The sequence below is a fragment of the Rhodotorula graminis genome, assembly GCF_001329695.1.
Source record: "Rhodotorula graminis WP1 unplaced genomic scaffold RHOBAscaffold_8, whole genome shotgun sequence".
Classification (NCBI taxonomy): Eukaryota; Fungi; Basidiomycota; class Microbotryomycetes; order Sporidiobolales; family Sporidiobolaceae; genus Rhodotorula; species Rhodotorula graminis.
In genome coordinates, this window is record NW_017264935.1 from 49767 (window position 1) to 60450 (window position 10684).

The 10684-nt window shown below is 66.5% G+C and overlaps 4 protein-coding genes across 4 annotated transcripts; 1 reads left to right on the plus strand and 3 right to left on the minus strand.

The window, feature by feature from the left end:
* Window positions 1–339: 339 nt before the first annotated feature.
* Window positions 340–4141, plus strand: RHOBADRAFT_54008 (uncharacterized protein; the record flags this gene model as incomplete). Its single annotated transcript, XM_018417106.1, has 10 exons — window positions 340–831; window positions 1027–2265; window positions 2406–2564; window positions 2644–2874; window positions 2958–2984; window positions 3056–3140; window positions 3209–3233; window positions 3333–3519; window positions 3598–3783; window positions 3875–4141. The coding sequence occupies 10 exons, from the start codon at window positions 340–342 to the stop codon at window positions 4139–4141; spliced, it is 2898 nt and encodes a 965-aa protein (XP_018270197.1).
* Window positions 4142–4389: 248 nt separating this feature from the next.
* Window positions 4390–6326, minus strand: RHOBADRAFT_44634 (uncharacterized protein; the record flags this gene model as incomplete). Its single annotated transcript, XM_018414454.1, has 6 exons — window positions 4390–4468; window positions 4538–5004; window positions 5082–5264; window positions 5333–5594; window positions 5664–5743; window positions 5805–6326. The coding sequence occupies 6 exons, from the start codon at window positions 6324–6326 to the stop codon at window positions 4390–4392; spliced, it is 1593 nt and encodes a 530-aa protein (XP_018270198.1).
* A 340-nt stretch (window positions 6327–6666) lies between these two features.
* RHOBADRAFT_54010 (uncharacterized protein) lies at window positions 6667–8907 on the minus strand (the record flags this gene model as incomplete). Its single annotated transcript, XM_018417107.1, has 8 exons — window positions 6667–6763; window positions 6845–6883; window positions 6954–7348; window positions 7417–7596; window positions 7670–7760; window positions 7832–8002; window positions 8077–8156; window positions 8224–8907. The coding sequence occupies 8 exons, from the start codon at window positions 8905–8907 to the stop codon at window positions 6685–6687; spliced, it is 1719 nt and encodes a 572-aa protein (XP_018270199.1). The 3' UTR covers window positions 6667–6684.
* Window positions 8908–9063: 156 nt separating this feature from the next.
* RHOBADRAFT_54011 (uncharacterized protein) lies at window positions 9064–10622 on the minus strand (the record flags this gene model as incomplete). Its single annotated transcript, XM_018417108.1, has 5 exons — window positions 9064–9196; window positions 9274–9283; window positions 9367–9431; window positions 9514–9600; window positions 9687–10622. 5 exons carry the CDS (start codon window positions 10620–10622, stop codon window positions 9185–9187), a joined length of 1110 nt encoding a protein of 369 aa, XP_018270200.1. The 3' UTR covers window positions 9064–9184.
* Window positions 10623–10684: the final 62 nt, after the last annotated feature.

A 10684-nucleotide genomic window follows, 5' to 3' on the forward strand; every position in this document is an offset into this window, starting at 1 on the left:
TCCAGCAGTAACGAGACCATCACAGGCCAGAGAGAAACCACGCCGAGGCAGAGGTCACTCGGTGGTGCCGCTGCCGCCTCCTCTACCGCGCGCTCGCGCTACGGTACTACGAGGCCAGACCGTAAGCGGCTTCTGCGCGTGGAGCGGAAAGCGTGTGCGAGACGGCCAAGTAGATCTGCGAGACTCACGTGACGAGATTGCGGCGTGTGGGGCCGCTCGAACTCGCTCGCTCCCTGTCCTCGTCCGCCTCTCTCTCGCTCTCCTTCTTGCTCGTCCGCGACTCGACGCACGGCACAGCACCGCCCGTCGCCCTCGCCACAGCCCCGTCGAGCCGACACCATGCTCCGCCTGCGCCCCCAGCCCCGTCGCCTCCGTCTCCCGCGAGGTGCTTCGGGTTGCCGCACCCTGCACGACCAGGGCGTCTGGGGCTACCAGGCGCCGCAAGAGTTCACCCTGCCCGACTTCAGCCCTCAAGAGCTCGCCAACCGCGCCCGCAACGCCTCGCTCCTCCGCCTCGTCGAGAGCTACCGTCGCCATGGTCACCGCGCCGCCCTCGTCGACCCGCTCGACCTCGCCAAGCGGCCAAACGTTCCCGCCCTCGACCCGAGACGGTACGGCTTCACCCTGTCGAGCGACGTGGCGGCCAACTTGCGCGACGAGTTCGTCAGCGACGTCAAGCCGCTCGAGCAGGTCAGCGCCGAGGGCGACAAGTTCAACGTCGAGGGCATCCTCGACTTCCCCAAGAGCACCGGCGGCACGTCCGAGGAGCGCACGATGGACGAGATCGCGACTCGCCTCGCCGAAGTCTACTGCGGCGGCATCGCCTACGAGGTGCGTGCTCACTTCCTCTCTTCCCCCTTCTCTCCCCCTGTCTCCCTCTTTCCCGCTCCCTCTCTGCCACTTTCCCTCAAAGCACGCCCTCTCGCACGGCCTCTCGCTCCCTCGCACGCGTGCGCTCGATCCGCCGTCGCGTCCCCAGAGACCTCGCGCACGCGCTCACACCCCTCTCCCCGGCCCGCCGCGCAGTTCATGCACCTCCCGAGCAAGCACGAGCGCCGGTTCCTCGAGACGATGCTCGAGCAGTCGCACGCCAAGCCTCTCGAGCCCGAGGAGCAAGTCGCGCACTGGCAGCTCCTCGCCAAGTCGGAAAACCTCGACCACTTTCTCGCCAAGCGGTTCCCGAACGTCAAGCGCTACGGCCTCGAGGGCGGCGAGGCCATGATGGTCGTCTGCGCGACGCTCTTCAACGAGGCCAAGAAGGTGGGCGTCGACGACGTCGTCCTCGGCATGCCTCACCGCGGCCGCCTCAACCTCCTCACCCAGCTCCTCGACCTCGACATGAAGCTCCTCATCCGCAAGATGCGCGGCCTCCCTACTCTCCCGCCATCGTTCCCCGCCTCCCAGTTCACCGACGACGTCCTGTCGCACCTGTTCACGACCACGCCCTACACCCCCCCTGGCGCCGCCGACCCGCTCACGGTCCACCTCCTGCCCAACCCGTCGCACCTCGAGACGGTTACGCCCGTCGCCCTCGGCTTTGCGCGCGCCCTCCAGGTCCCGTTCAGCGACACCGACTCGCTCGGCGAGCGCGTCCTGAGCGTCTCGATCCATGGCGACGCCGCATTCGGCGGTCAAGGCGTCGTCGCCGAGTCGCTCAACCTCGCCAACCTGCCGCACTTTGCTGGAGGCGGCACGTGCCACGTCGTCGTCAACAACCAGATCGGCTTCACCACGGCCTCGACGCAGAGCCGCTCGAGCTTCTACGCGACCGACCTCGCCAAGATGATCTCGGCCCCGATCGTGCATGTCACGGGCGACCGGCCCGACGACGTCGCGCGCGCCGTCAAGCTCGCCCTCGCGTACCAGCGCAAGTTCCGCAAGGACGTCGTCATCGACCTGATCGTGTACCGGCGACGCGGCCACAACGAGCTCGACGAGCCCGCCTTTACGTCGCCGACGATGTACAACCGGATCAAGAACCTGCCGTCGGTCGCCAAGCTGTACGAGGACCACCTCGTCGCCTCGTCGGTCCTGTCGTCGTCGGACGCCGCCTCGTTTCGCTCGTCGCACCTGGCCGCTCTCGACGCCGTCATCCCCGAGGCCGACCCGACCAAGTTCACGCCGCCCGAGCTGCCCATGCCTCGAGGGTGGGGCGACATGCGGTGGCCTGTCGAGGGCGAGTGGGAGAAGCCGGTCGAGACGGGCGTCGACGAGCAGGTCCTGCGCGAGGTCGGCATGAGGAGCGTCGAGGCGCCGAGCGACATTGTGCGTCCCTCATCTCGCCATCCCTCCTCTCCTTTCCCCTCCCATATCCAGTCTTACGCTTGGCCCATGTGGCCGGACCTCAAGGCGTCCTCCCTGACTGACGATCCTTGCCGCACCTCCCCGTGTCGACTCGCTCGCAGACGCTCCACCCTCGCCTGGTCAAGATGCACATCGCCAAGCGCGTCCAGTCGCTCGAAAAGGGCGAGGGCCTCGACTTTGCGACGGCCGAGGCGCTCGCGTTCGGGTCCCTGCTGCTCGAGGGCGACCACATCCGTCTGTGCGGGCAGGACAGCGGCAGGGTGCGTCCACCTTCTCTCTCTCGGTCCCCGCCCGGTTCGTCGTCAAGGTCCAGTACTGACCCTCGTGTCGGCGCCACAGGGTACCTTCTCGCAACGGCACGCCATCCTCGCCGACCAAGCCTCGGAGCGTGTCGCCGTCCCGCTCCAGTCGCTCGGCTCGCGCCCTCTCGCGTCATCATCTACGTCGTCGGGTCGCCCGGTTGGCTCGTTCGAGGTCGTCAACAGCCCGTTGAGCGAGTACGCCGTCGTCGGCTTCGAGCAGGGCGTCGCGTGGGTGTCGCCGAGGCTGCTGCCGATCTGGGAAGCGCAGGTGCGCCCTCTCTCTTTCCCTCTCTCTCCTTCTCTTTTCCTCTTCCTCCGACCCTAACCCCTCGTCTCTTTCCTTGGACACAGTTCGGCGACTTTCACAACACGGCGCAGGTCCGTCCTCTCGACCTTCTCAAGTTGAGGCGGCCCGAGCGACCTTCCTGACCTCGATCTTTCGCCCGCAGGTCGTCCTCGACACGTACCTCGGCAGCGGCGAGACCAAGTGGGGCATGCAGAGCGCCTTGACGCTGCTCCTTCCGCACGGCTTCGGTGAGTCTACCTCTCTCTCCTCGTCACCCAATTTAAGAAGGCTCACGAGCCTTTTACTTCCGACGCAGATGGCGCCGGTCCTGAGCACTCGAGGTCAGTTCAAATATCGAGTTCACTCTCATCGTCGCCGTCCATGCGGCTCGACAGCGGGTCCTCGTCGTTCAGAACTTGACCCCTCCTCGCCGCACGCAGTTCCCGCATCGAGCGCTTCCTCCAGCTCACGAACGAGCCCCTCACTCGCTCTCCCTTCGTCCCGAACATGCACCTCGTCAACGTCACGACCGCGGCGCAGTACTTCCACCTCCTGCGCCGCCAGATGCGCCGCGAGTACCGCAAGCCGCTCGTCGTCTTTTCGCCAAAGGGCATCCTGCGCCTGCCGGTGCGTCCTGACCCTCTCTCTCTCGTCCTCGCCGATACTTTCTCAAACACGACACTGAACCTCGTCCATGTGCCCCAGGCCGCCGCATCGTCGCTCGCCGAGATGGCGCCGGGCACGTCGTTCCAGCCCGTCCTCACGGAGCACGTCGACGACCCGAGCAAGGTCGAGCGCGTCGTCATCCTCTCGGGCAAGCTTTACTACGAGCTCGTCAAGGAGCGCCAGGAGCACGGGCTCGACGGCAAGATCGTCTTCATCCGCCTCGAGGTGCGCCCGCTCTTCCTCTTTGTCTCTCTCGACCTCGATCGAGTGCTCACCCTCACATTTGTCATGCCGCCCCTCGTTCTCTCGCGCGCAGGAGATCTCCCCCTTCCCGTATGCCGCCCTGTCGGCCGCTCTCGACCCGTTCCGCAAGACGGCGCGCTCCCTCATTTGGGCGCAAGACGAGCCGTCGAACGCCGGCGCGTACACGTTCGTCGCGCCTCGCGTGCAGCAGGTGCTTCCTCGCGGCGTCAAGCTGCGGTACGTCGGGCGCGAGGCGATGGCGACGGTCGCACCGGGCGTCAAGAGCTACTTTGAGGAGGGGAGGAAGAGGATCGAAGCCGAGGTGTTCGAGGGTTTGTAGACTCGCGATGTCGCAGCACGCAAAGCAAAGCAAGAACTCGTGTCCTCTCTATCTCTCGTCCGCTCAAGCTGTGCGAGCCGTCGAGAGAAAGACGAGCAAGCGCTTCCTTGTCGACCTTCCCAAGTTGAGAAAGCCGGCTTTCCTCTCGCTTGCTCGCTCGCTCGCGATGACAAAGACTATCTGCAACTGCATGTACTCGTACAGGTGATAGCTCTACAACCCTTCATGCGCAGCGGCCGACGACGAGGTCACTGGCTCGCGATGCCCATGATGCGCCAAAGGTGACCACCCGACGTTGTCTCCTTGGACACCTCGCAGGCGAGGACGCTGTAGAACGAGTCGACGTCAGTACGAGAGCGAGAGAGAGCGAGAGAGGAAGTGAGAAGGTGGACGCACTGCTCGCCCACGTCCAACCCCTCGGCCATCTCGACGAACTCGGGCTGCGGCGCCGGCTTGTTCGGCCAGTGCGTCGTGACGAACCAGGTCTGCGCCGCCGCCGGTCCATCTTTCTCCTCCTCGACGTTGTCGCCGCCGTACCTCTCGCGCCACTCGTCCTCGGTCATGTCGGGCTCCTCGACCCAGCACAGCGCCTGACCGGGCGCGTGGACCTTGCGCACGGCCGGGTCGGCGCTCGCCTCGTCGGCGCCTCGGCCGTTCGAGGCGTAGACGAACACGCCGACCTTGGTGCCGCGGAACTTTATGCGGATCTGGGCGCCCGGCGTCGACGAGGCCCAAGCGTGCTTGTCGTTCCAGGTGACGAACTCGAACGTCGGCGAGTGCGACAGGACCTGGAGCGGCGAGAGCGGGCACATCGTCGACTGGCACATGGGCGTCACGGGCACGAGAGGCTCCGGGTTGATCCACTGCGAGAGGAGAGATTCGACGAGGCGTGAGCGGCGGGATGCCGAGTACGACGACGGAAGGTGGACGAGGGACGCACCGAGCTCCACAGCGCCAGCTCGGGCACCTTGCCCTGGTCTGCCTCGCCGGGCCACGGTCCGCTCTTCTCGAAAGCTGGCGAAGGCGGCATGACGGCTCGGCGCTGCGCCTCGCACACCTCCTTGCGGATGAAGAGCGACAGCATGTCGGCCATTGCCGCGTGGCTGACGTGGCCAATGTGGCGCTGCAGAACGACCAAGACGAGTCAGATGGGCGCGAGAGGGTCGTCGAGGAGAGAGACGCTCGACGCACATAGTCGCGGTGACCGCCCTGGTCGAGGCCGAAGAGCTCCTCGGCCGTCTCGCGGTGGCGGATCACTTGCGGAAGGAGGAAGTTGCGGATGCCGATAACGGGCACGTCGAAGAACTGGGACGTGATGAGGGAGCTGATGGCGCCTCGAGCGAGCTCGTTGAAGATGGTCGTGAACGCCGAGATGCGCACGACGGCGGGCTCTTGCGGGAGCTGAAGGAGCCCGCGCATCAGGGCGTCGTCGTCGCGAAGAGTTTGAGGGCCTCTGCAGACGTACAAAGGTCAGTGCCGGCGAGGAAAGAGAGCCACAGGGGGGAAGGGAAGCGGGACGCACGGCGCGTTGTTGACGTCGAGCTCGACGAGGTAAAGGTCGAGGTCGCGAGGAACGACGGCCTCGAAGCAGTACGAGAAGAACTGCGAGCGTGCACGAGTGAGCTCATGTCGTAGACTGACGACGAGGAGAGCGTGGGCGTACTCGGCTGTCGGTCGCCGCAACCGCGCCGACGTGCATCTTGGCCTTGGGGAAGAGCGCGCGAAAGTCGTCGAACCACCGGTCCTCCCACCGCTGCTTGCCCGGCGCCAGCCCATGACCCTGCGTCACACTCGCGCCGATGACCCCGACCTCGATCTCCTCGCCGGCGAGAGCGCGCTGCAGGACCCGCCGCAGCCTCGCGCCGCTTCCCTCGTATGCCCTCGACGTGCGGATGTTGTCGAGCCCGTACTCGCACAACGGGTTCGAAGGGTCGAGGTGGCAGACCTCGCACGACGTCGTCGCGAGCGACGAGCCGGCGGCGTCGCTGAGCGAGAGGGAGGTCGAGGTGGGGCCGCTCGGACCGCCGGCGCGAAGCTGATGCTGGTAGACGAGGAAGGTGGCGGCGTAGAGGAGGATCCAGCCGACGGTCGTAAGAGAGGGTCGGTAACGAGTGCGAGGGGCGAACGACGGCCGGCCTGGAACCGGCGACGACGGAGGCGAGAGCAGCTCGATGGCGCCTCCCATGTTGGCGGGTCGAGGACGCTGTCGAGGTGGGGACGACGAGCGGGCGCGTCTGCGAGGGCGTGCGGAAGGAGGCGAGGATGCTGAAGGACAGGTCGTTCTCAGGTTTGTGATTCCGCAGCTCGGAGAGCGCTTCGGCCGCGACCCGACGCGACGACTGCCCACGAGCGCAAGGTTCCGATCCGATGAATGAGCGACAATCGTGCGAGGCATTCCTCGTTACGCACGTCGCAGAAGCTCGTCGAACTCGACGCACGCGAGGCGAGAAGAGGAAAACAAAGTCGAGCGCGAGCGAGCGAGTTGACCTTCTCAAAACGACCTCGGCGAGCGCGCGACGACGAGATGATGAGGAACGCGGGATCTATTGCGACGCGACTCCTTGTAGCCTCCATTTGTACCCTCCAGACGTCGTGACGGGGAGGACTTCGCAGGCGAGAATGCTGCGGGCGAGAGAGAGGGACGGAAAGAGGAGAGGAAGAAGGTCAGGTCGGTCGAACTGGAGGAAGGGAGCAGGGACGCACTGCTCTCCCGGGCCCAGGTCCTTGGCGATGTTGACGAAGCTGTAGGGAGAAGTTCGAGTCAGTCATCGAGGGACGAGGAGGAGGGGAGGAAGAGAGAAAAGGGACGGACTCGGACTGCGGCGCCGGCTTCCACGAGACGTGCGAGTTGACCTCGCGCCCGCCGAGGACGCCGTCAGGCTTGACGAGCCACCCCTCGCCGTCCTCCTGCATCTCCTCGACCCAGCAGCTCGCGATGCCCGGCGCCTCGCGCTCCCGAACGGCGAGGTCGGTGCTCTTCTCCTGCGGGTTGCTCGTCCCGCTCGTGACCCAGACGAACAGGCCGACCTTGGTGCCCTTGAACTTGAAGCGAATCTGGCCGCCAGGCGTAGACGAGGACCATGCCGCCTTGCCGTGCCACTCGATGCGGGTAAAGTCGTCCGTGTGCTGGACGGGGACGAGCGGCTCGTCGCTGTAGATCGTCTGGCAGTGCGGGATGACGGGTTCTGGTGGGGTAGGGATGCGCCACTGTTGCCAGGAAGAGAGATCGAGTCAGTTCGGCGTGCGGGAGGCCAGCGAGAGAGCTTGGGACGCACCGAGCTGTAGACCTCGAGCGGTGGGATCTTGCCGGCGTCCTCCTCGGTCGGCCAAGGCCCAGTCTTGCGGGCAGGTGGTGCAGGTAGAAGTGCTCGGCGCTGCGTCTCGCACACCTCCTTGCGCATGTACAGCGAGAGCATGTCGGCGAGGCTCGCGTGGCCGACTTCGGAGATGTGGCGCTGCGAGGGAGCAGCGTCAGGCAGGGTACGGCGTGACCTCGTCGCACTCGTCGACGAGAGAGAGGACACGCACATAGTCTCGATCGCCCCACTGGTCCAACCCGAAAATGACCTCGGCGTCTTCTCGATGATGCTGAACGTGCGGCAAGAGGAAGTTGCGGATACTGCGGGCGACGAGGCAAAGCGTGAGGTCGACGTCGAGACGGAAGGGAAGAGCGTGTGAGAGACGACGCACCCGATGACCGGCACGTCAAAGTACTGCGAGGTCGTGAGGCACGACAGGATTCCTCGCGCGAGTTCCTCGAAGATGATCTGGAAGGCCGAGACGCGCACGACGGCCGGCTGTTGCGGCAGCTGTAGAAGACCACGCATCAGGGCGTCGTCGTCCCGAAGCGTGTCGAGCGCGCTGCAGGAAGAGAGAGAGAGGTGAGCCGGGGGAAGGGGGAGAGGACCGAGAGCGAGAGAGAGGCAGGGACGCACGGCTCGTTGTTGATGTCGAGTTCGACCAGGAACAGGTCCGACTCCTCGGGCACGAGAGCGCCGAAGCAGAACGAGAAGAACTGCGGACGTGGGCGAGAGTAAGTTGCGGTTCGCCGACCTCGTCCTCCTCCCTCCCTTCTGGCTCACCATGCTGTCCATCGCGCCCACTGCCCCAACGTTCATCTTTGAATTCGGAAACATCTTCTTCCAGTCGTCGAAGAAGCGGTCCTGCCACCGCTGATAGCCCGGCGGGACACTGTGCCCGGCGGTAATGCTCGCGCCGAGGACCGAGACGACGACCTCCTCGCCGCGCAACGCCTTGGCGAGCACCTTGCGCAGGCGCGCACCGCTGCCCTCGTACGCTCGCGACATGCGGATGTTGTCGTAGCCGTACTCGCACAGCGGGTTGGCTGGGTTGAGGTGGCACACCTCGCACGACGAGGTCGCGAGGGCCGGGAGCGTCTCGTTGAGGACGGCGAACCCGTCGACCGTCGCCGCCGTGCTTGAGGAGGCCACCAGGATGGGCGCACGGGTTGTCGGCGTGTTGGCGAGGGTGCGGAGAGCTTGAGCCGACGCCGTGAGCTCCTTGAGTCGGAGCTGATAGTACACGACGAGGGCGGCGGTCGCGCACGCCCACAGGAGGGTCGATCGAGATGGTCGCCAGTGTCGTCCTCGAGGCGGCGGCAGCCTCGGCAGGGTCGGGAGAGGAGCGCGGTTGTCCTGGGCGGAGCTGAGCGGAACGTAGTTGTGGCCGCTGCTGGACGCGCGGGTGTGGTGCCGGGCCGAGGGCAGCTCGTCGTCGAGGTTGCTCCTCGAGGGAGTCCGGCGCATCGCAGGCAGCAGGGCGGCGAGCGGTGAGGGCGAGAGGGAGCATCTCCTCCCACTCCCAGCTGAGGGCGGCTCAGTGTGGGGCAGAAAGCTGAGACTCGACTTTCCAGGCTGCCGCTTTCAGCGCAGGATGCAGGCGTCGAAGCTCTCCTAGAGTGTGGTCTACGGTGTCGCAATACAAGAGGGGCTCGAGCGAATCAAAGAGAGAGAGTGTCTACGACAAGGGAGGCGGGCGAGCTCGTCGTCGAGGGCAAGGAAGGCGGGTCGACGTCCGTACGGATCACGGCAAGAGCTGCAAGTGGACGCAAGGCAGTGTCAGTACGACGAGAGAGACGAGCGCAGTGGTCGGCGTCGAGGAGGGAGACGCACCTCGGTGAAGCTGCGGGACGGGCGCGAGGACGAGGCGACGAGGTAAGTCCCTGCGACGACCGCTCGAGGAAAAAGAGCAAAGCAAGGACTCACTTGGACGGGAAGAGCTTGCTCGAACCAGGGTCGCCGACCCGCTGTCCGTGCCACCAACCGTCAGGCTGCGAGGCAAGGTCGAGGAAGAGGTCAGGCGCTTCGTCTTTCGCAGGCTCGCTAGTAGAGGGAGAGGAATAGGGGACGCACGTCGGTGCCCGTGACGGCGATGACGTCGCCCGTCGAGAACGAGAACTCCTCGGCCGACGTCGCGGCGTAGTCGTACAGGGCGTTGACCTGCGCGCGTGGGCAAACGAAGCGCTCGTGCGCAGCATTAGTGCTGCTCGACATTTTTCGAGGCGCAAAGGGGAAGCGGGACGCACGTAGAAGAGGATAGGCTGGCCCGTCTCGGTGTGTTGACCAGTCGGCGGCGGCTGCTGCGCCTGGCCCGCCACGCTCGGCGGTCGCGCCTGCTGCGCCGGCTGCTGGACCGGTTGCTGCTGGACAGGAGGCGCCTGGTACACCTGCGACGGCTGCGTCGAGGCGCCAGAGACGCCGCTCAACATGCTGTTGGTGCGGCCGAGAGGAGCCGACGAGGCCGGCGAGCCGTACCCGCCGACGACCGAGGGCGAGCGCGCGTACACCTGCTGCTGCTGAGGAGGCTGGCCGTAGCCGTAGGCGGTCGGTGGGACGTGCTGCTGCTGAGGGGGAGGCGCGTGCTGGTACGGCGAGGCGGACGGCGGCGGCGACTGGTAAAGCTGGGCCTGCGACGGCGCCTGGGCCATGTACGACTGCCGAGTAGACGAAGGCTGATGGTAGGGCGCGCCGTGACCTTGAGGAGCAGGCGAGGTGGCTCGGCCGTGCCCGTAGTTGCTCGCGGCGGCGACGGCGGGTTGACCGTACAGCGCCTGCTGCGGCGCCGGGGCAGCGCCATAGCCGTGCGACGCGCCGTACTGCTGCTGCTGCTGCTGAGGAGGAGGCGCGCCGTAGCCGAGAGCAGGCTGGTGCGGCGAGGGCGCGCGCGACCGGGCTTGCTGCTGCTGCTGCTGCTGCTGAGCCTGCATCGCCGGGTTCGGCGACGCAGGTCGCAGCGACTCGGGGATGTGCGGCTGCGGGCTCGGCGACCGTCCACGAGCCGGGACGTGCTGAGAAGGCGACGCCGGACGGTGCGCGAGCTGGCCCGACGGCGGCGGCGACGTGAGGTGCGCCGCCGAGACGTTCGACCCTGCCCGCGAGTGAGGGCGCGACTGGGCCGAGGGCTGCATGTACGGGATCGACGGGCTGCGAGGGCGCTGCTGGGCGGACGGCGGCGGCTGCATGAACGACTGGCCCGGTGCGGGCGACGTCGGTCGGGATCGTGCGGCGCCTGCCGCCGAACCGA